This window comes from Homarus americanus, unplaced genomic scaffold (assembly GCF_018991925.1).
Source record: "Homarus americanus isolate GMGI-L3 unplaced genomic scaffold, GMGI_Hamer_2.0 scaffold57980, whole genome shotgun sequence".
NCBI lineage: Eukaryota > Metazoa > Arthropoda > Malacostraca > Decapoda > Nephropidae > Homarus > Homarus americanus.
In genome coordinates this window covers 3,285,073-3,307,477 of record NW_024716703.1, presented here as the reverse complement: position 1 = coordinate 3,307,477, position 22,405 = coordinate 3,285,073, and the positions used below count along the sequence as shown (strand labels likewise).

At 45.6% G+C, this 22,405-nt stretch overlaps 1 protein-coding gene across 2 annotated transcripts in view; it reads right to left on the bottom strand.

Moving 5' to 3' along the window:
- The window catches only part of LOC121858241 (protein O-mannosyl-transferase TMTC2-like), a 53,403-nt gene extending 31,601 nt beyond the window's left edge, over window positions 1-21,802 (bottom strand). For both annotated transcript variants that reach the window (XM_042354540.1, XM_042354541.1), the window contains exons 1-3: window positions 21,446-21,802; window positions 19,654-20,119; window positions 3,888-4,590 (exon numbers count right to left, since the gene is read on the bottom strand). In XM_042354540.1, coding sequence (XP_042210474.1) covers window positions 3,888-4,590; window positions 19,654-20,109 — 1,159 coding nt within the window. In that variant the 5' untranslated portion in view covers window positions 20,110-20,119; window positions 21,446-21,802. The remainder of the gene's footprint in view (window positions 1-3,887; window positions 4,591-19,653; window positions 20,120-21,445) is intronic.
- Window positions 21,803-22,405: the final 603 nt, after the last annotated feature.

The following is a 22,405-nucleotide window of genomic DNA, read 5'->3' as shown; positions in this document are numbered from 1 at the left end:
CACCACTGACTATACCACTCTCTCTCACACTTTGCTAGCCACACTGTCGACCACACCACCGAATATCCTGTGAACCAAACCACATCGCCGAAAAGACCACAGGGACCAGCCACATCATCGACCAGATCCTAGGACGACCATACCACTGAACTCCCTGATCCTACTACGACCAAATCACGGATCAACCAGACCACCAAAAATGAGGTCAATATCACCTTAACGATCGACCAAGATGACCTACCAAACTACCGACCAACTCAACCAGAGCCTCGACCACATCCCGGCTCACAAAAAATTATTCTAATTATATAAAAAAATTTTAATCAATCAAGTAGAAAACAAAAACAGTAACAACAATAAAAAAACTTGATAAATAAGGATAAAAACATAGGAAGGGAAAAATGAGTAAAACGAACAAAACAAAAACAAAAGAAATACAAGAAACAAGAATAACAGATAATAGTAATAAAGGAATAACTCAATAATTAAAACATATACTGAACCCTTTAGAGTATGAGTCTAAGGGTGTTCAATCCCCTTTAAAAGGATCCGATCCTATAAGGGAGAGAATTGAACACCCTAAAAGACAGAACTCATAAATATTTAGACATTACCTGGGACACACACGAGGGAGGGAGGAGGGGGAGGGGAGATGGGAGGGAGAGAGAGAGGGCGTAGGAGGATATAGACCAGATGGCCAAGAGGTAAAACAATGTCGGTTTAAACTCTCCTAAACCGGGTGTCTCTTATGTTATTCTCCCGACCTTGAGATGGCGGCTCTTGTGGTGTCACGTAGGGAGAGATGAGAGAGATGTGAAGAATTATATATAGGGAGATAATATTTAATAAACTGGTAGATAAGGGAATGAATAAATATATAGATACATACAGTAATTAGACAAATACACACACACACACACACACACACACACACACACACACTCACACTTTCACTTTCACACACACACACACACTCACACACACACACACACACACACAAAACGTAGTGGACTGAAAAGATTACTATCTGTCTTAGCGTTGAAATCACCACTACTACCACCACAAGTACTACCACTATTACTACCACCACTATCACCACCATCACTACTACTACCACCACCACCGCTAACCCCATCAGGACATTGAGGTCAGGAGTAGCTTTATAAATAGTAAGACACACATACAAACACACACAAACACAAGAGACAAACAGACATACAAACATATATAAACCAATAGTGTGTAAAAAAAAGAACATTTTCTATTCAACAGAGGTTTAGTTTTATAGGACAATCAAGAAATAAACATTGAAGATATATATATAATTTCAAAGTTACAAAAATAATAATAATAATAGAAAAAAAAATATCCTAAAACAAGACCAGACAAGAGACCTTTACGGGTTAGTGAAATGTATAGTGTATGTGTGGAGGACTCCGTAAAGGGGGCAAGGGGGAGGGGGCAAGGGGAGGGGGGCAAGGAGGGGCAAGGGGGGTATTAGTATCAGTCGAGCGTTCCCACGAATTATTCTTTATTTTAATCTCATTATGCAAACTGTCTCTAATGAAATAATTACCGTGTCACTCCCGACGGCTCCTTCTTTTATGTTTCACTTCCTCCAGTAGTAGGAGCAGCCTGATGGGGTGTAGGGGGGGGTGGGTGGAAGAGGGGTGACAGATGGGATGGGAAGAGGGAGAGGGAAAGGAGGAGGAGGAGAGGAAGGGAGGAGAAGGGGTGGGTCTGGGGGGAAAAGAGGAGGAGGAGGAAATGTAAGGGATAGGAGGAGAAGAGAAGGAGAAGAAGAAGAGGGGAAGAAGAGAAGGAAGTGACGGAAGGGATAAGAGGAGAGGAGAGGAAAATTGGAGTGACGGAAACAAAGAAAATGATTGGATAGAAAGAAGAGTCGTAGTGAGAATAAAATAAAACAAAATGAAACGAAACAGAGGATGAAACACTATGGATAAAGGGAGAATAACAACACAATGAACCAGATGAAAGAAAACATTAGAAAACACAGTAATAATAAAGAATAAATAAGAAAATAATTCACATATACAATACTTGAATTTTTTTTGTAAAAGTAATAAAAAAAATCTCGATAAAACGACTAATGTCCCTTTGGTCTCTAGGTGTAGTGTGGGTGGTGGGTGGTGGTGGGCAGGTGGTGGGTGATGGGTGGGTGGTGGATGGTGGGTAGTGTGGTGTGTGGTGTGGTGGGTTAGTGGTGGTGTGGGGTCAGTGGTGGGTAGTGTGGTGGGTGGTGGTGGTGTGAGTGGTGAGTGGTGGTGGTGAGTGGTGGGTAGGTGTGGTGGTGGGTGAGTGGTGGGTAGTGAGTGGTGGGTAGTGTGGTGGTGGGTGATGGGCGGGTGATGGGCGGGTGGTGGATGGTGGGTAGTGTGGTGAGTGGTGGGTGGTGAGTGGTGGGTGGTGAGTGGTGGGTATACGTGTTGACAGGTGAAACTCGCACTCTATTGTGGAAAGTGAGTGATGAGTGTGTTATAACAATCCACTTACGTCACACAGACTCATTAGGACACACTTTACGATATCATGGAGAGGTCACTTGGGAATTCACACCTTGGCATCATAGAGAGATAAAGTTAATCTTGTGTGTGTAATAGTACGGTTGACTTCGTAGCTGACGTCATGAAGGTGCAAAGTGGTGTTGACGTCCATTAGGGTGTTGACGCCCATTATGGCATGTGGCCCACAGTGTGTTCAGGACATGGTAGGTGTGTTGACCATCTGTTGTGTAATACCAGGTAGGACTCCCATGATCACCCACTCACGCGCCTCGCTCCATGTGAACCATTAATGTGGCAGTGAGTCCTTGAGATTAATTCACCATGTTTTACACCATGATGGAATTTCTTTTGGGCGTCCTACAAGGTGTGTGTGTTTGTGTTGGGTTATACAGGGTGAAGGGTTCTTGGGATGGAGAATGTTCACTGTAGCCTGGGTCTGGTGGTCGTTTGTGAAATTATTATAAAAAACAGTGGATGTGACGCTTCCGGTGTTGATGGACGATAATAAAGGGTTTACGAGGCGCCGGCCATAAGTTGCAGAATCATTTATTTTTTGTGTCTTGCCATTAGAGTCGATATTAATTAGTGGTTCATAGTTATGGTAATGGCCTAGTTCAGCAGCCTTGATCTCGTGACCATTATCAGTTTTTGTTAACTTGTACATATTTCACAGCGTTGTAGACGCCGGTTCCATCCCGGGGCGCCCCCAGCTCACCCCGGCTGTAGTATATGTAGTGTACCTAACTTAACAGTTGGGGGAGTGAACACGGTCGAGTGCTGTATCGGCCGTGCTGCACATTTGTGTACCGAGGATTTAGTTACAGTGTGCTGTATCCACACTGTGCCCAACCGACCGTCGAGGCCGTTGAAACCAACTTTCACTGTCTTCACAATATACATTGTAGAACATACTTGATGGCAATATTCTAAAGGTTTTTCGTAATACTCAAGTTGTAATATATCCAGATGAATCAGTTAAGGCAGCAACTGTGGGAAAAATTGGTGACAAAAATTTAACGAAACTTTGACAGGAATATATCCTGTTGAAGAGAAGGCTTAGAGTGAGAGTCAGGTGTCAGCGTCTTCAGTACTGCCAGGTGTGAGGGTAATGTGAACAGCCTCTCTTTGTGGCATAACACACGCCTGTGCACCAGTCTTTTGGATTTCTGGTTTCCTTTAGTCATGTTGCCCTAAACACCTGCATTTGAGTCTAGCGTCTCCAGGTTCAATGAATTATTAAAAAACACATTTATAAAGATATAGACGATAAAGGTATTGGTGACAATCTGCCAATAGTTGTGTGAGTAACCAGTGAGGGACAGAGCAATACCGGCTGTGGACTACAGGGTGTCTGGTACTCACCTTTGGGAGGATTAATGGCGATGCCTGAGCGGTAGAGGTTCTCCTCGGTGGCCCAGTCGTGATTCCTGGTCCACGTTCGAGCGGAAAACAGGAGGAAGATGACCACAAGCGCTGCCTGAAGGAGGCGACGGGTGCGGGCAGTGCGTGCACGCGCGTGTAGGAGATGCGCCCCCCAAGACACTAGGAGACACACACCCATGGAGGGGATATAGAGGATTCGCTCCGCTACCACGAAGCCCACGTAGAAGAACAGGTTGGTGGCCGGCAGGAAGGGCAGAAGGATGAGGGCAAGGCCCATGACGGTTACGTCGCTGGACGTGGTCGCCTCACTGCCGCCAGCCTCGTCGCCTAGCCGCCGCCGCCGGAGAGCCACCAGCGAGGCCAGCGCCAAGAGGCCCAGGGAGGCGTAGAGGGCCATGGAGGCCAGATTCCTGGGGTCCGCCAGGGACGTCACCAGCGGAATGGCCTCCATGGACCAGTCGAAGGACAGGGTGTAGGGGCAGAGCAGCAACCACGCGTTGAACGCCGGCAGGAAGAAGAAGGTGAGGGCTCTGACCCCCGGAGACTCGCAGTCCGCCGCCGGATTATCCGCAGGAGCGAACTCTGGCGGCTGGGACCCCATGATGGCTAGGCGGCAGGAGAGAAGAACCACGAGGGCGGCGCCCAGGGCCACCAGCCCCTCCATCACCCCGCGGTGGCGACGCTGCAGGACAAGACAAAACACTGCTTAATACAATCAAGGTGGAGACAGTCTACCTGTCTAGCGATGTCCAATAATCATTTTTCCCCATCTAAAGCAGGATGACTAATGCAGCTTCTCTACAAATACTGCCATTAACTCACAATTGCCCTAAACAATAACCCCCAAATACCTTACTCAAACATCAAACGGTGAGTTAGGATGATTGGATCACAGTAAATTGCTATCATCACAACACTCATATATCCACGGGAGCAGTGATGCGCTCAGGTTAAGCCTACATAATAATCTCTTCAAGACCCGTGAAATTACTAGTTATTTTTAAGTGAGTGGACGATAAAAAGTCCTGATACAATAATGCATCTCCGAGGTCCAGGTTGTGTTCTTTCTGTCCAAGACATATCAGCCTCCCTAGACAGCTGATGTACTAATTGGCTCATGTTGTCATCCATCATAAAGATATTGGTCATTATTCTCAAAACTCTATCAGTAAAAAAAAAAAAAATATGTATCTACCAGTCTAATTTAAAAGAATTCCACAGCATTAAATATTCTACTTTTTTCTTCTATTAAAATTATAAATTAATGATACAATCTGAGGCAGGAGAGAGAGCTGCGTGTTCTTAATATTAATAATAACTCTAGCTGATCAGGATGGGTTTTTGTCTACTGATCGATGATGATCACTCGAGTGTTGAGTACATGGGATGGAAGAGTGAGGTGTTATTAGTTACACACACACACACACACACACACACACACACACACACACACACACACACACACACACACACACACACACACACACACACACACACACACACACACACACACACACACACACACACACACACACACACACGTTCACATAGTCCAGACGAAAACAACAGGAAGTAATTCTCATACCATAAAAATAACCCCGACACTAAAGTCAGAAGACGGGCGGTAATGTTCGCCGGACGCAGCTTCCATATACATGTCATTGTGTGCAGGAGAGAAACACCGAGCGCTGTTGACCGCTTCGGCTTTTGAGCTGTTTTGCTGGAACGGTTCATTTACCATAACAAAAACAGAGAGCGCCATTGGGTAGGAGAGAGAGAGAGAGAGAGAGAGAGAGAGAGAGAGAGAGAGAGAGAGTATCATCCTGGACTATTCATTATTACTACGTGGAAGGTGGACGCCAGGCAATGCTGGATGCTCGTGCTGTCGCTATTTGTGTTAAGGAGGTGAGTGTAGGAGGAGGAGGAGAAGGAGGAAAAAGAGGAGGTAGGAGTGAGTGTGGGAGAGCGTGGGGTCCATTCATCACCCGCCAGAGCACCGTGTTTAGCTGACTGGTGTAGCCGAGGAGCGCCGTCTGAGGCGTGTCATCAGGAAGACCAACGGCACCGCGACAGGAAATTTATTGTCAGGTATTTAGCCGGTGTGATGTATGTGGGCCGGACGAGCCGACTACCTGAATACACACTCACACGAAACGGAATCTTCGCCGCTGCCACTCGTCCCTTCGTCAGTAGCGGGCGGAAAGATGGACGGACGGATGGAAGGCGAGTACAAGACAAGAACGAGGACTGAACGGGAGGTGCAGGTGCGGCTTCTGGATAAAGAGAGACAGAACGTTTGGAGAAGAGACTGCTGGTGGCGAGGACTGAACACTGCCGCAGCGGTCACTGATGATGGGCTCGGTATAGGAGGGAGTTTTATGCTCTGCCAGGCCAGATAAATAAGGATAAAAGTCGTGGTTTTCTATTACAAGTGAGGTATAGCGCTGTTATGTTCGCCCCTTGACGGAGAGGCGGCGTGTGTGTGTGGGAGTGCTTGACTACACACCCTCGAGAGTCCCTGTATACGCTGCGGTTTACCCACCACTACCACCACCTCCTCTACCCCAGCATACTACCATTACCTAAACTAATCTGCATACACATATGCCGGGCACATCCACGCTATAAATACACGTCGTATGCACTTAATTTACATAAGATAAATAAATACACATGTTGTATGTAGCCCACGCACCACATGCTAAAGGCTGCTTCAGTTATGCTGTTTCAACTCGAGAAATGAAACAGGAAAACGAGGAGTTCGAATCTTGAAATGAAACAGGCTTCGTGTGTTACTTCCTCATACGCGAGTGACATGTTTTGATTGAGAAGAAATAAGAGTATATAAATGATAAGTGACGTTTATAAGTAAGTGTTATTGTATATTGTATCTTCACATGCAGCCTCTCTCTCTCTCTCTCTCTCTCTCTCTCTCTCTCTCTCTCTCTCTCTCTCTCTCTCTCTCTCTCTTTCTCTCTCTCGCGGTGGCCTCCATATTTATCTTCTTCCTCTTTATCCTTCTCCTTGAACCAAACAACAACAACAACAACAACAACAACAATACTTGCACCAAACAACAACAACAACAACAACAACAACAACCTCATTCCTCGATACAGTAGTACTAAGTTATTCATCTCTTTAAATAAACAACTTTATTGACTCTATCTTAAATAACCCTAATTGACTCGAACTATGCCAATTCAAACAACTTAATTGACTCAGCTCTTTAATCAAACAAGTCTAATTGACTCTAGCCAAATCAACCTAATTGAGTCTTTCTTCAAGCCAAACAATTCTATATTTAAACAACCTAACCAATCAATCCTCATCAATCAACTAAACCTAAACAAACCAAACCTAACTTAAGCTATCCTAACCAAATTTAACCTGCCTAAACCACACCAAACTTAACCTAATTTATCCTATCCTAACCTAACCTTACCTAACCTAACCTAACCTAATCTAACCTTACCTAACCTAACCTAACCTAAACCACACCAAACTTAACCTAATTTATCCTATCCTATCCTAACCTAACCTAACCTAACCTAATCTAACCTTACCTAACCTAACCTAACCTAACCTAACCTAACCTAACCTAACCTTCTTCTGATAACTTAAGAACTAATTACGAATCTCTTCCTCCTCCACCACCAACACCAAACAATAGTAAAACGCCCACCAGAACCCACCCAGAGGAAGATAACCATCAGAAGGAGGTCAGGAGGTGGGCAGAACGACCCACTAACCATCTGCCCCCTATGGGTCAAAGGTCACGGGAAGGTGGGTTAAGAAAGGTCAGTTCCCACCAGTGATGCGATCTATTCAGCCTTGACAGAGGTTATTGACAGAAGTTATCGACAGAGGTTATTGACAGAGGTTATTGACAGAGGTTATTGACAGAGGTTATTGACAGAGGTTATTGACAGAGGTTATTGACAGAGGTTATTGACAGAGGTTATTGACAGAGGTTATTGATGTGGTTATTGACAGGGGGGTTATTGACGAGGTTATTGACAGAAGTTATTGACAGAAGTTATTGACAGAGGTTATTGACAGAAGTTATCGACAGAGGTTATTGACAGAGGTTATTGACAGAGGTTATTGACAGAGGTTATTGACAGAGGTTATTGACAGAGGTTATTGACAGAGGTTATTGACAGAGGTTATTGACAGAGGTTATTGAGTTATTGACAGAGGTTATTGACAGAGGTTATTGACAGAGGTTATTGACAGAAGTTATTGACAGAGGTTATTGTGTCTATTGCGTCGACGGCTACTGTATCGCATTTTGTCTATTGTTGTGGCCATTGTATTGTCTATTGTGAGTCTATCTTCGTGTCTATCGTAGGGGTCTATTGTGTTACTATCGTCTCATCTATCGTTTGTCTATTGTTTTATATATCGTGTGTGTATCTTGTCCATTGTGTGGAGGAGGACGTGTGGAGGAGGACGTGTGGAGGAGGACGTGTGGAGGAGGACGTGTGGAGGAGGACGTGTGGAGGAGGACCTACTCCAACACTCTCTATTTACCAACACACTATCTACCTACCCCAACACACTCTATCTACCAACCCCAACACAATCTACCAACCCCAACACACTCTATCTACCAACCCCAACACAATCTACCTACCCCAACACACTCTATCTACCTATCCCAACACAATCTACCAACCCCAACACACTCTATCTACCAACCCCAACACAATCTACCAACCCCAACACACTCTATCTACCCAAACACAATCTACCTACCCCAACACACTCTATCTACCCCAACACACTCTATCCCCTGTTATCTACCTGAAGCTATGTCATCCCTTGCAAGGCGTCGGGAGGGAAGTTCGTGTCCGCCTCAGAGCCACCTTTTTAAGTCTCCTCTGCCACACGTATCTAGGCCCTTAGGACACCCTGAAACAAGAGCGTTTTTCCCCTCACACAGGTACTAGTAAGGTGAGCTTATCCGATGCAACCCTTCCTCCACAATGTAACCCTAAACCATGCAAGGTCCAGGTGAATCTCCAATTATCTTACGTTAATATCTTTCCCGTAACTTAAGAATGAAGGAAAAAATAATGAAAAAACACGTATTAAAACTTGCTAACTTCAGATACGATATAATGATTAAGAGTAAAAACAAACCAGATTCTTATCGGTATCTTTTCAGCTGTTTTAATTTGTCCGGAAAATGTAGGAAACTTTTGAGACTCGTGCACTCGGGTCAACATAGTGTAAAAATTGTTCGTGTCGTTGAGGTGGAAAATCCCATATTAAGTGTTGGGAGATAGAGGCATTCTGAGGTGCTACTAGAACCAGTAAGTGATCTGTTTTACTACCACCAATATGCACGATGGTGTTATTTCTAGGACGAACGACGCAAAGTTATCGAAAAAATGATATAATCTTCAAATATTAGAGAGAATTTCAGTGATATAAGTGGACACTAACTGGTGTTGTCATTTGATATAGGAAAAAAAATGCATTACTTATTGACTCGTAAAGTAATTGACAGCAGGAGTGTGGTGGGTGAGGGAGGGGTGTGGTGGGGGAGGGAGGGGTGTGGTGGGGAAGGGAGGTGTGTGGGTGAGGCAGGGGTGTGGTGGGTGTGTGGTGGGTGAGGGAGGGGTGTGGTGGGGGGAGGGGTGTGGTGGTGGATGGTGTTGGTGGGTGAGGGAGGTGGTGTGGTAGGTGAGGGAAGGGTGTGTGGGTGAGGGAGGGGTGTGGTGGGTGAGGGAGGTGGTGTGGTGGGTGAGGGAGGGGTGGGGGGTGGATGGTTGTTGCTGGGTCAGGAGGGTGTGGTGGGTGAGGGTGAGGGGTGGGTGGGTGAGGGAGGGTGTGGTGGGTGAGGGAGGGATGTGGTGGGTGAGGGAGGGGTGGGAGGGAGGGATGTGGTGAGTGGGGAGGGATGGGTGGGTGGAAGGGATGTGGTGGGTGAGGGGCGGTGTGGTGGGTGAGGAGGAGGGTGTGGGGAGGGATGTGTGGGTGAGAGGGTGTGGGTGGGGAGGGGTGTGGTGGGTGAGGGAGGTGTAGGTGTGGGTGTGGTGGGTGTGGTGTGGTGGGTGAGGTGTGGTGGGTGATGTGGTGGGGAGGGAGGGGTGTGGTGGATTGTGGTGTAGGGAGGGGGGTGTGGGTGAGGGAAGGGTGTGGTGGGTGAGTGGTGTGGTGGGTGGGGGGTGTGGTGGGTGAGGGAGGTGTGGTGGGTGGGGGTGTGGTGGATTAGGGAGGGTGGGTGGGGAGGGGTGTGGTGCGGTGAGGGAGGTGTGGTGGTGGAGGTGTGGTGGGTGAGGGTGTGAGGAGGGATGTGGTGGGTGAGGGAGGGATGTGGTGGGGTGGGGAGGGTGGTGGGTGAGGGGGGGTGGTGGGTGGGGAGGGATGTGGTGGGAGAGGAGGGGTGTGGTGGGTGGGAGGGATGTGGTGGGTGTGGGGAGGGGTGTGGTGGGGAGGGGTGGTGGGTGAGGAGGGATGTGGTGGGTGAGGGAGGGAGTGGTGGGTGATGGAGGTGTGGAGGTGAGGGAGGGAGTGGTGGGTGAGGGAGGGTGTGGTGGGTGAGGGAGAGGTGTGGTGGGTGATGGAGGGATGTGGTGGGGAGGGATGTGGTGTGGGAGGGATGTGGTGGGTGTGGAGGGGGTGTGGTGGGTGAGGGAGGGATGTGGTGGGTGATGGAGGGTGTGGTGGGTGGGGAGGGATGTGGTGGGTGTGGGGGATGTGGATGGGTGGGGAATGTGGGTGGGTGAGGGAGGATGTGGTGGGTGAGGAGGGGGTGGGTGGGTGAGGGAGGGGATGGGTGGGTGAGGGAGGGTGTGGTGGGTGATGGATGGATGTGGTGGGTGAGGAGGTGTGGTGGGTGAGGAGGGGTGTGGAGGGGTGGGGGGGGGTGAGTGGGGTGAGGGAGGGGTGTGGTGGGTGAGGGAGGGGTGTGGTGGGTGAGGGAGAGGTGTGGTGGGTGATGGAGGGATGTGGTGGGTGAGGGAGGGAAGTAACAGGAGGAATGGCAGTATGCATGAGTGTATGAGTAACGACATTTATGAGTGACGACATCTAAGAACAGCAGCAGTAGTAGTGACTGCATGAGTGACAGTATTTGAATGACATTATGAGTAACTGAATAAGTGACAGTTAAGTGAAAGTGAGTGAAAGTGTTTGAGTGACAATGTTGACTGAAATTATTTGAAAGATATTGCTTGGGTGGCAGAATGAGTGACAGTGCTTAAATATTAATTTTTGAGTAACTGTTTAAGTGGCAGTGTGCTGACAGTATGAGTGACAGTTCATGAGTGACAGTATTTGGGTAAGTGTTTTAATGGCAGTATAAGTAACTGTCTGAGTGGCTGGTCGACTGGTATTATCTGAATGATAATCTTTTGAGTGACAATTTATGTGATACTTTTCCAGTGAGTATATTTGAGTTACTGAATTTGAGTGACAGTGTTGAGTGACAACAGGAAATAACAGGTAGTGTGGAGTGACGGGTCTCCCTGGCCGGTCCCTCAGCGGCTGGCTGGTGGGTGTGAGGGCCGTCGATCACTTTTATTTATCGTTTCTCTAACCACAAACTAGTGAGTTACGACTTTGCAAACCCCGCCCACGTTGCAGTGTAATTACTCAGTCGACCAATTAAGGCAGTAACTTACCGTGGCCCCGCCCCTCCAAACACCCAGCCAATGGTACAGCAGCTCTTGTTACTTGCCAGCCAATTAAGGCTACCAGGGCGGGGCTTCCCTGACAGTCCAGCCTGAGAGCGGGGTGGTTGCAACACTCAAGTTGCCAGCACTGTTGTTATTACTAACTATTCGATAATTAAGAACGTGCATAGCTCCACACTTAGCCATTAAAAACACATAATACCATTACTGTGAGTGACTCTGACGCTCTCACACCTACAAAACCACAGGTGAGGTAAAGAGAGCCTCCCAAATTCAAACACCAAGTTAATTAAATTCTGCCATGGGGCATTTTGTAAGGGTGGGTGTGATGTAGGCCCCGCCCCCTGCAAGCTACCACCACGTGCACAACAGTGACATCCTCCAGCCGGGCCCGACACGCGCTGACATCTAGCGGGGGCACAACACACCATCCCTCAACCACCGCCGCCCTCCCACACCCCACACACCCTCTCTATCTCCGTCGCTACAAACCACTCCAAAAATTCACTTCACCCACTCCGAACACCACTCAAAAAACCTCTTGCTATTCAGGGTACATTATCCAGGGCTTTGGCGAGGGTTTAAGGTCTAATCTAAGGGCTGTATAGGACTGGACGGGAGGAGGAGGAGGTCTAGGGCGAGCGGAAAGAGTGTAAGGGCGGCGGGTTGAGCCTAGCGTCGAGAGCTGTGAAGTATCTTATAATTATGGCGTTTTCTTAAGAGCGGGTGTGAGGGTGGTGGTGCGGCCGTCAACCCCACCTTGTGAAACATGCATCATCCACGCCACCAACATCACCCAACCACGCCTCGCTCACCACGCTGGTAAGGTAAGAGAGAGTTCACCATCCTTTTTACCTAATTAGGATGGTGAGGGTAAGTTACTGTGGTTAGGATGGTGAAGGTTGAATGGTGAGGTGAGAGTGGTGAGCTAGGATGGTGAGGATAGTCAGGTGTAGGTTGGTGAGGTAAGGGTGGTAAGGGTAGGATGGTGAGGATAGTCAGGGTAGGTTGGTGAGGTGAGGGTGGGCTAGGATGAGGAAGATGGTGAGGTAGGGATGGTTAGGCGAGGATGGTGAGCTAGTATGGTGAGGATAGTCAGGGTAGGTTGGAGAGGAGAGGGTGGTGAGGCTAGGATGGTGAGCTAGGATGGTGAGGATAGTCAGGGTAGGTTGGTGAAGGCAGGATGGTGGGCTAGGATGAGAAAGATGGTGAGGTGGGGGTGGTGAGGTGGGGGTGGTTAGGCGAGGATGGTGAGCTAGGATGGCGAGGATAGTCAGGGTAGGTTGGTGAAGGCAGGATGGTGGGCTAGGATGGTGAGGATAGTCAGGTTATGTTGGTGAAGTGAGGGTGGTGAGGCTAGGATGGTCAGCTAGGGTGACCAGGGTAGGATGGTGTGGGTAGGATTGTGAAGTTAAGATAGTGAAGCAATGAAGATGAAGAGAGGATGGTGAAGCAAGACAGAATTGTGTGGTTAGGTTAGGATGATGAGTCTATGATGTGGCTGGCATAGGAATGGTGAGGCTAATGTGGATGGAGAATGGTGATACGAGGATAGTGAGCTTAGGATGGAGGTCAGGGAGCCATGAGATAAGGCTAGGATGACAAGATTAGGTTGGCTAGGCTGGGATAGAGAGGCTAGGATATTTTTGGGTCAAGAAACACACTATAAACACACACACACACATACAGAGGTTCGAAAAACAATATCGAGCCAACACTGAACCTACTGATATGAACCCGAAAACCCCTGTTATATGATCCCTGAATCCTTATTAAAAAACACTGGTCTCTCTGAAACAATTACTGAAACGTAGCGAACCAGGGAACGAAGCAATGAATCATTTGACCCGATGAACCAGGCGAAATAGTAAAATAACACTGATATCGAACCTGACATGAACCATCAAAATCAATGAATCATTCTCAGTGAATCACCAGAATCAATGAACCACAAGCAGTCACCCACCATAACTAGTGAACCATGAACGGTGAACTATCAGAACCAGTGAACCATAGGATGATTGAAACCGAAGCAAAGCTATATCGTTTAAAGTGAACCAAAGGAAATAAACCATTACACCACTAGATATCCTTAATAAAGACCAATGAAACCAATGAAACAATGGACCAGTTTAGAGCGAATCGAAATGAAATGTACTACAATGAATCCTTTAAACTGAGACCATATCAATGAACAAATACTAACCTATCCGAAACACCGAACTGAACCAACGAATCCACGAGACACAGAGTCAGAAAGACATACAAATTACAAGGTTTAAAAAAACAACACTAAAATCGACTTAATTTTCAAAGTTACTAAAATTGGCAGCTGTAAGTAAAATTGAGACACTTATGAGCCTATAAAGTGTAGTGGAGACAGGCCGCTACTTAAGTGGTAGTGACTCAGTGTTAATTTTAAGTTTTCTATACTATTTTAATTACACGTTGAGAGATTCACCGAATATAACAGTCCCGGGAAGGAGTGGATTTTGCACCCGTTAGACTATAGTGATATTGGCTCTATATAAGTAACTATATAGCAAATTATATTAAAACAAGATTGTGGATATTTAAGGCTATAAGGCTATATAATTAGTATATAGACAGTGTGTATATTCTTGTTAAATACGGAGAAATATATCAGGTTGTATGAGTTATGTTCGGGCGAGAAGGGTGTATGTGGGTGTATATGTGTGTGTGTGTATTAAGTATAACGACCATACACGGAGCCCACGGTAGTCTGGGTGTCTGGAGGCTGGGGCAACACGACAGGTAATGACCCAGTAAATTAACCTGGGGTCTCTTGCTGCCTTTACTGTGCCCCGCCCCGTCCCGCCCCGTCCTGCCCCGACCCGCCCCGCCGCGCCCTCCTAAACCTCGTGTATCCCTTACCCTATATCACCCCCGCCCCGGTATTCTCCTACCCCGCCCCGGTATTCTCCTACCCCGCCCCGGTATCCTCATATCACCCCGTCTCTATATATACTATGACTCAGGTATTTACCATGAATATATTAATAAATGCTAAATATATGAACAATAACTGAATACACTAATAAACACTGGCTATATTAACACAAATTACACATATGCAATACCGGATATATCTTATTCCGGATTAACTTATTCATTAACGGATATATATATATATAAACCCAGTACAGACATTATAAAACAATATAAAACAACGGAATACAAAACAAAAACTAAACCCGAAGGCAACGAAAGCCAGTGTAAGTGTCATTATTTATTCACATATTAATTTACGCATTCATTTACATACATACATCCTCAAACACACCTGAACTCGGGGTCACGCCAGGTAAAAAAAAAATAATTAATGTTGTTAATTCACTTCTTTCGTGTCGGGTTTATGGTTGATTCCGGCCGGTTGATGACGGTAACTCGGTAGAGAGAGAACTGTCTATCTGTCTGTCTTTACATCTATATTTAAACCTGCCTGTCTGTCTGTCTATCTATTAATTAACACAACATTGTCTTTCTGAACCATAATAACAAGTCTCATTCAAGTAATATAGGGTTGAGTATTATTATTTTAGTTTAAATTGTATTTTAATTTTTTTTCTTAGTAAAATTATCTCTGAAATCCTGAAGTTTTGATGTGTGGAAGCGGTGGATATAGTGTCAGGTTTAATTAGTTATGGTGTTAATTATTTTTTACCACAGATCGCTATTTGTTGTCGGAATCACACCATATATAGGTTATCATTTCACTGTCATCATTATCGTCATTGTTATTGTTAGTATTATCATCTTCATCATCATCATCATCACTGTAGTGTTATCATATCACTATATATAAGTTCTCGCCTCACCATACTTTATCATCATCATTATCTTTCATCATCATCATTATCTTTCATCATCATCATCATCTTGGCACTATCACCACGTCAACATACACGGTACAGTGCATCCTTACCATTACCATCATCACACCCCCATCATGATTACACTCGTCACCATCATTGCTCTAACACCATCATTACTTTTCATCACCATCTCACCATACATCACCATCTTTTCTAGCATCACCACCATTGTTCCTCACTATAACTACCACCATCTTCAGGTCACAACATAACAATATTTACACTATACCACATTAACACACGCACATATTCTCTGCTCTCCTCCAAGATGCTCTAAATTACCCTTTATATTGGATGAGTAAACCCCCCAAAAATACAATTGTCTTTAAATATGTTCAACAACACTGAATATTTTGCAATCTTCACTTGTTTATCTGTCTGTCTGTCTCTCTCTGTCTCTCTGTCATTGTAATTCTGACCTTTGTTTATCTCTCTCTGTCTGTCTGTTTGTCTCTATCTCATCATATTTCTAACCAGAGATACGAACCTTGGGTCTTTCGAACGGTGAGTAAAGAAGTACCTCGTGGTCGCTCTGGGTCGCCTTACTATACGCTCCCACAACGAGTGATCTCAAACCAAACCAAAGATTCTGAAACGTTGCCTCAAAATCTTCGGAAACTCGTGGGTGATCCGGTGGTCTCTTCTCGCTCGTCATTTACATTTAGCCTCGGCATCCTCAGCAGCAATGTGCAAGTCAAATGACAATAACAAGTATGGTAATCCTTATACTCCGGCACGAGAGGAAATGTGGGAGGATGGGGTGGGATGGGGATGGGATGGGGTGGGGATGGGGGGGGGGGAGGGGATGGGGAGGAGTGAGGAGAATGGGGAGGAAATGTTGTGGACTTATAAATTAGGTAATGGTCAAGTTTGTTGTTGTTCTTTGTCTCAGTCACTCACAACATTTGGACTTTAGCGTCGCATCATTGGATTTTCTCTATTCCTCATTTTTCTTCTTTCTTTCTCTTTTTCTATTTTTTGTCTTCTTCGGGTTGAGACGTTTCCTTCCCCGATCGGTAAAAAGAACCCTTGGCTTTTTTAGTAGAGGATGAAGATGTTGATACGTTTAGTTGACAACAGAAACGGCACATGACACCACTAACTCAGGAACATGGATGGATAGACTCATATCATTCCTCTCTCTAATCACCTAAAGATAAGGCACTCTAGCTTATCATACCTTAATGATTAAACACCTCAACCTAACCTAACCTAACCTTAACCCACCCAGGTAGAGTTCGAGTGCTTAATCATCAGGTGAAATTAAACTGAGGTGGTCTAATATCCAGGTGATTCCCTTCTCATTACTAGTACGAATCTCTAATGGCCTCCCGCTGGTCCTGGGCGTTACAGGTAGGACCATAATAGACCAATACACCTGCAGACTCCAACAGGTGTCTAGGAGGACGACCTTAGCTCCTACAACGGCGTCCTTCGTCCTACAGGAATTCTCTTGTCTGTGGGAGGTCAACTACTGTCTTGTTGTGTGTGTGTGTGTGTGTGTGTGTGTGTGTGTGTCTAAGGGGGGATTTAGGTGTTATCTCTACCTGTGTCCTGATAAGATATGAGAGAGAGAGAGAGAGAGAGAGAGAGAGAGAGAGAGAGAGAGAGAGAGAGAGAGAGTATCTTTGAATCGTGTGGTGGAGTAAGATCATCTCTGGTCTGGCAACACCAACAGTCAGGAACTTTTTTTGCACTTCTTCGTTTATGACGCCAATTACGCTCGACTTCGGAGGGACCCGCGAGAGGCAGTGTGTGAGTGTGTGAGCGTCCGAGTATGTGAGCACTTCTATGTGTTATCAGAAAATTAGAATCCACAGATTGACCCTAATCTAGTGTCTGAGTTTGAATATGATCTTCCACATTTTGATACAATAAATGTCATGTAATCTTTCTTCTCGGGCGAACATTTAAGTAAGGGTGAAGGAAGGTGTGTGTGTGTTAAGCAGGAGTCTAACAAATGACCTTAAAGGGAACCAGTGAATCAGAGTGATGAGTGAAGTGCATACTGGGGAAACTACCTGTGTGTTAATTTGAGTGGTGGAAGGTAAAAAAGGGTCTTGGTGGAGAACACACTTTTATGAAGTTAGTCTCTTAATATATGTAAATGACTACAGTGACTCACCCTTATATTCTCAGGTTAATGAACGAATTTACGAAACTTGGAACTGTGTAAGACGGCTTCTGTCTCTAATTTCTCTCATCATTTTCTCTCTTTCATTCTTGCTCTGCTCTCACAACCCACGTCCTCCACCCATCACCCACGTCCTCCTCCCATCACTCACATCCTCCACCCATCACCCACGTCCTCCTCCCATCACCCACGTCCTCCTCCCATCACCCACGTCCTCCTCCCATCACCCACGTCCTCCTCCCATCACCCACGTCCTCCTCCCATCACCCATGTCCTCCTCCCATCACCCACGTCTTCCACTCATACCTTCTACGCTGGTCTGCCTCCACAGAGAACCTCAGTAGTTAACTCATCTTGGATACCTCACCCACGCACACGTCAGTCATTTGTTATGATACTGTGTTTTACATGTGCGTCCCGTGTTTACATGTGCGTACCGTGTTTACATGTGCGTCTTGTGTTTACGTGTGGGGACGGGCAGACAGACAGGTAGACGTCGGAGGGTGAAGGTGCACAGAGAAGAGTAATGACTCTCCGGGATGAGACCAAAGGCAGGGAAAAGGCAACAGATGGAAATGGAAGAAAACGTACAGGTATTAACAGAGAGAGAGAGAGAGAGAGAGAGAGAGAGAGAGAGAGAGAGAGCCGACAGTTGAAAGAAGACCAGTTGTTCTCCGACAGCAAAAACTTTTACAACATTGCAATGCTGAAGCCTCCGTCTAGTTCCAGGTTATGACACCTTTACGACTACGTCTAAATGAATTTTGTGGTGGTGGGGGACGGGCGTCAGGTCTGGCCTACGGCTGCACAATCGATGCTTTATGACCAACTAGTTGCTTCACTCCCTGCCGTTCCTCTAGTCCACATGCCACCGAAGCAATCAGTAGAAATCATAATTAACTTCACCCCGTAATGTATATGAGTGTGTTTATAGATATATATTTAATCTATGTATAAATATATAAACCCTCTTTTCCCCCCCTATAAACAAATAAACACCGATATATTATGAACTAGACTCTAATTACCAGAGTATCTTTCAAGTTTTAGTCAGTCACATTGCTACCTCCTCTCTCCAAACTACCTGTACTCTCCCCTCCTCTTCACACACACACACACACACACACACACACACACACACACACACACACACACACACACACACACACACACACACACACACACACACACACACACACACTTGATCTCTTTACATGAGTTTCCCCTCCGCCTGGTAGCCCCGTTTTCTACATGACTGCCTACTTTCCATGAACGGACGAATTTTTACGAGGTCTCAACGATGCTGGTGATAAAACCTCCTGAAGGGGCTAGAATATAAAGGGTGCAGGGTGTCTCCGTAACTCTCAGGGCGCCAACACACGTGAGAATCAAACCCAAGGGAAAAATTTGCATGCGCTTATACTGTAGATAGTCGAGGGTAAAAAAAAAATATAAAAAAAAATAAAAAATAAATATCGGTTTTGGGGCGTTGTCTCGGCTTATGGATATTACTCTAGGTATTTTTCTTTCTCTATCTCTATTTTTATTGGTGGAGAGAGAGAGAGAGAGAGAGAGAGAGAGAGAGAGAGAGAGGATGACAAATGAGGGAGGGAAAGGTGTGACAAAGAGACAGAAAGAGGGAGATAGATAGGAAGAGAGATAGACAAGAGAGACTAAGAGATAGTTAGAGAAGAAAAGGATGAGAAAATTAATGAGAATATTGTAAGAAAAAGTATGAAAGTACTGAAAACTTTTTGTTATTCTGATCCAAATTATTAGAAAGTTAAAAATCACATGTTGGGGGATGGATAGATGGATAGATAGATAGATTATTTATTGACCACAGCAATACTAATACAAGACAAGCAAAAGGCCCCACACACACACACACACACACACACACACACACACACACACACACACACACACACACACACACACACACACACACACGCACCGTTATATGGAAACTTTCGTTTGACATCTGACGACAGTGGCGCTCGTTCAGTGTAGCTAAAATGAGTGAGTGAGTGAATGAGTGAGTGAATGAGTGAGTGAGTACATACCTCGGTGAGGATGGAGAATAGTTCCCTGGGTCTCATCTTGGCGTGGACGAAGATGTGGTACACAGCACACACAGCCAGGGCGGTGATGCCGTGTTCCTTGGTTAGCATGGACAGGGTGGCCGAAACCAGAGCCGCCCCTAACCACGCCCGCCGCCCTACCCTGCTGCTCATGCCCACGCCCACGCCTCCATTACCACGCCCACAGCCGCAGTAGCGCATGTATGAGAGCAGCGCCCCGAGGAAGAATATAGCAGCGCCCACGTCCGCCCTCCCCACCACGCCCGCCACGGCTTCGGTATGGATGGGGTGGGCGGCAAAGAGAAGGGGCGCGGCGGTGCGGGCTAGGCGGGCGTGGGGCGTAAGCGTGCGCGCCAACACAGCGAAAAGACCAGTGGCAGCCACGTGCAGTACAACATTGGTCACGTGGTATGACCTCGGCTGGAACTCCGACACCATGTAGTTGAGTCTGTCAAGGTGAGACACACAGGTGAGATACAGAGGTGAGACACAGAGGTGAGACACAGAGGTGAGACACAGAGGTGAGACATGAGGATGAGACACTAGATTGAGATAAACACATTTTAACATCAAACTTTCTACCTCAGAACAACACTTTGAAATTATAACAGTTTTAAACTAAACCAAACTTTTCAATCTAGAAAAGGTTTTGACCTCAGAGAAATATCTTCAACTGAACCAAAAGTTTCATAAGTTTACATTTCACCTCATGAGATCTGCCTGTCTGGTGATTGATTTGTTGTGACTAAAATTATCTCCCTTAACCAACATTCAATGAGAAAGATAGACTGATAGCAAATTAATCCCAGAAGGAAAAATACATACCTGTCCATCTATCGTGGGTTAAAACCTCAATTAAACTATTAAATAAAATACAAAACCTGACGTGTTAAGTGCTCTCGTTAAATGCACTTGTTGTTTGACTTAATATATGTAGACAGAAAAAGTTTTTTATATATAAGTAACTGCTGTTATTAGCGTGAAACACAAGTTATAGTGACTTTTTTGTGTTGAACTAAGATTTATAAAATGTCAGACACTTACATATAAAGAAGTCATTGTGGTTTATATTAATACTTTAACTTAATGGTTTACTCTGACTATAAAGGAAAGTACGCGAGTAAAAAAACCAAATATTTTTCATATGTGAACATGAACGCGGGAGGAGAAACATGGCCCTAGGAGACAGAAACCGACCCCGGGAGATAGACCATGGCCCTAGGAGATAGAACCCGACTCTGGGAGATAAACTATGACCATGGGAGATAAGTATGACCCTGGGAGATAGAATCTGACCCTGGGAGATAGAATCTGACGCTGGGAGATATAACCCGACCCTGGGAGATAGAAACTGACCCTGGGAGATAAAGCATGACCCTGGGAGATAAACCCTGGACCCTGGGAGATAAAGCATGACCCTGAGAGATAAACCCTGGCCCTGGGAGATAAGGCATGACCCTGGGAGATAATCCCTGGCCCTGGGAAATAGATCATGATCCTGGGAGATAAAGCATGACCCTGGGAGATAGACCATGGCCTTGGAAAGAGAACCACGACCCTAGACGGCAGAACCTGAGCCTGGGGGGTAAACCATGACCCAGGGAGACAGAACTTGACCCTGTGAGGTAGACCATGGCCCTGAGAGACAAAATCTAACTCTGGGAGGACGGCCAAGACCCTGAGTTATAGAACATGGCCCCCTGGGATAAGGCGCACACACACCCCTGGGGACATACTACATGGCCTCCAGGAGACGACCGAGAGAAGGACGTACCTGAAGGAGAGGACCGTGAGGGGGCGGTAGGATTTGTGGGAGCCGCTGTGGGTGAGGGGCGTCCCCCAGAAGTCATCCCACAGCAGCTGTGAGAGAGGAGTCGTAGGCAGTACATCGGGATTCGTCTTTATGGCGCGGCTGTAATGAGAGAATAATTTATATGAGTTAAATATGTATCATAGAAACTGGACGGGATAGATGTGTAACAGAAAACGGGTTATGACAGAGAGATGTGTAACAGAAAACGGGTTATGACAGAGAGATGTGTAACAGAAAACGGGTTATGACAGAGAGATGTGTAACAGAAAATGTAGTCGTGACAGATAGATGTGTAACAGAAAACGGGTTATGTCAGCTAGATGTGAAACAGAAAACGGGTTACGACAAATAGATGTGTAACAAAAAACCTGATCGTAACAAATATACATAACACAGACATTATGACGTGATATATAAACAAAAACAATGTGTTCACTGTATAACAAACAAAACAAAACGATTTAAATGCATAACAAAAACAGATCACATATATTAAAAGACTTTAGATATACCATAGAGAAAATGAGACACTTAAAAATAAATCACTTTATAAATTCTCTTATTTTATATACATACTATACTAACTCTGGGTTTATATTGTCTTCTAACTCAAACTTTTCTTTATACATTAATATACTGAGGATATACATGTTTATATACATAAGTGAAGTAAATTGTTCTCCTAAGAATATATGAATACTTTTCCGTATATCTCATTTCTATCTCTCTCTCTCTCTCTCTCTCTCTCTCTCTCTCTCTCTCACTCCTTCAAAATCCTTCTACCTCTCTCACAACATTAACATCCATCTCTCTCATCCATCTATCTCTCTCACTCTATTATCCATCTTTCTCTCTTACTACTCTCCCTATATCCATCTTTCTCATCTCTTCCACTACTATTTGGATGCCTCAGCCGCCTCC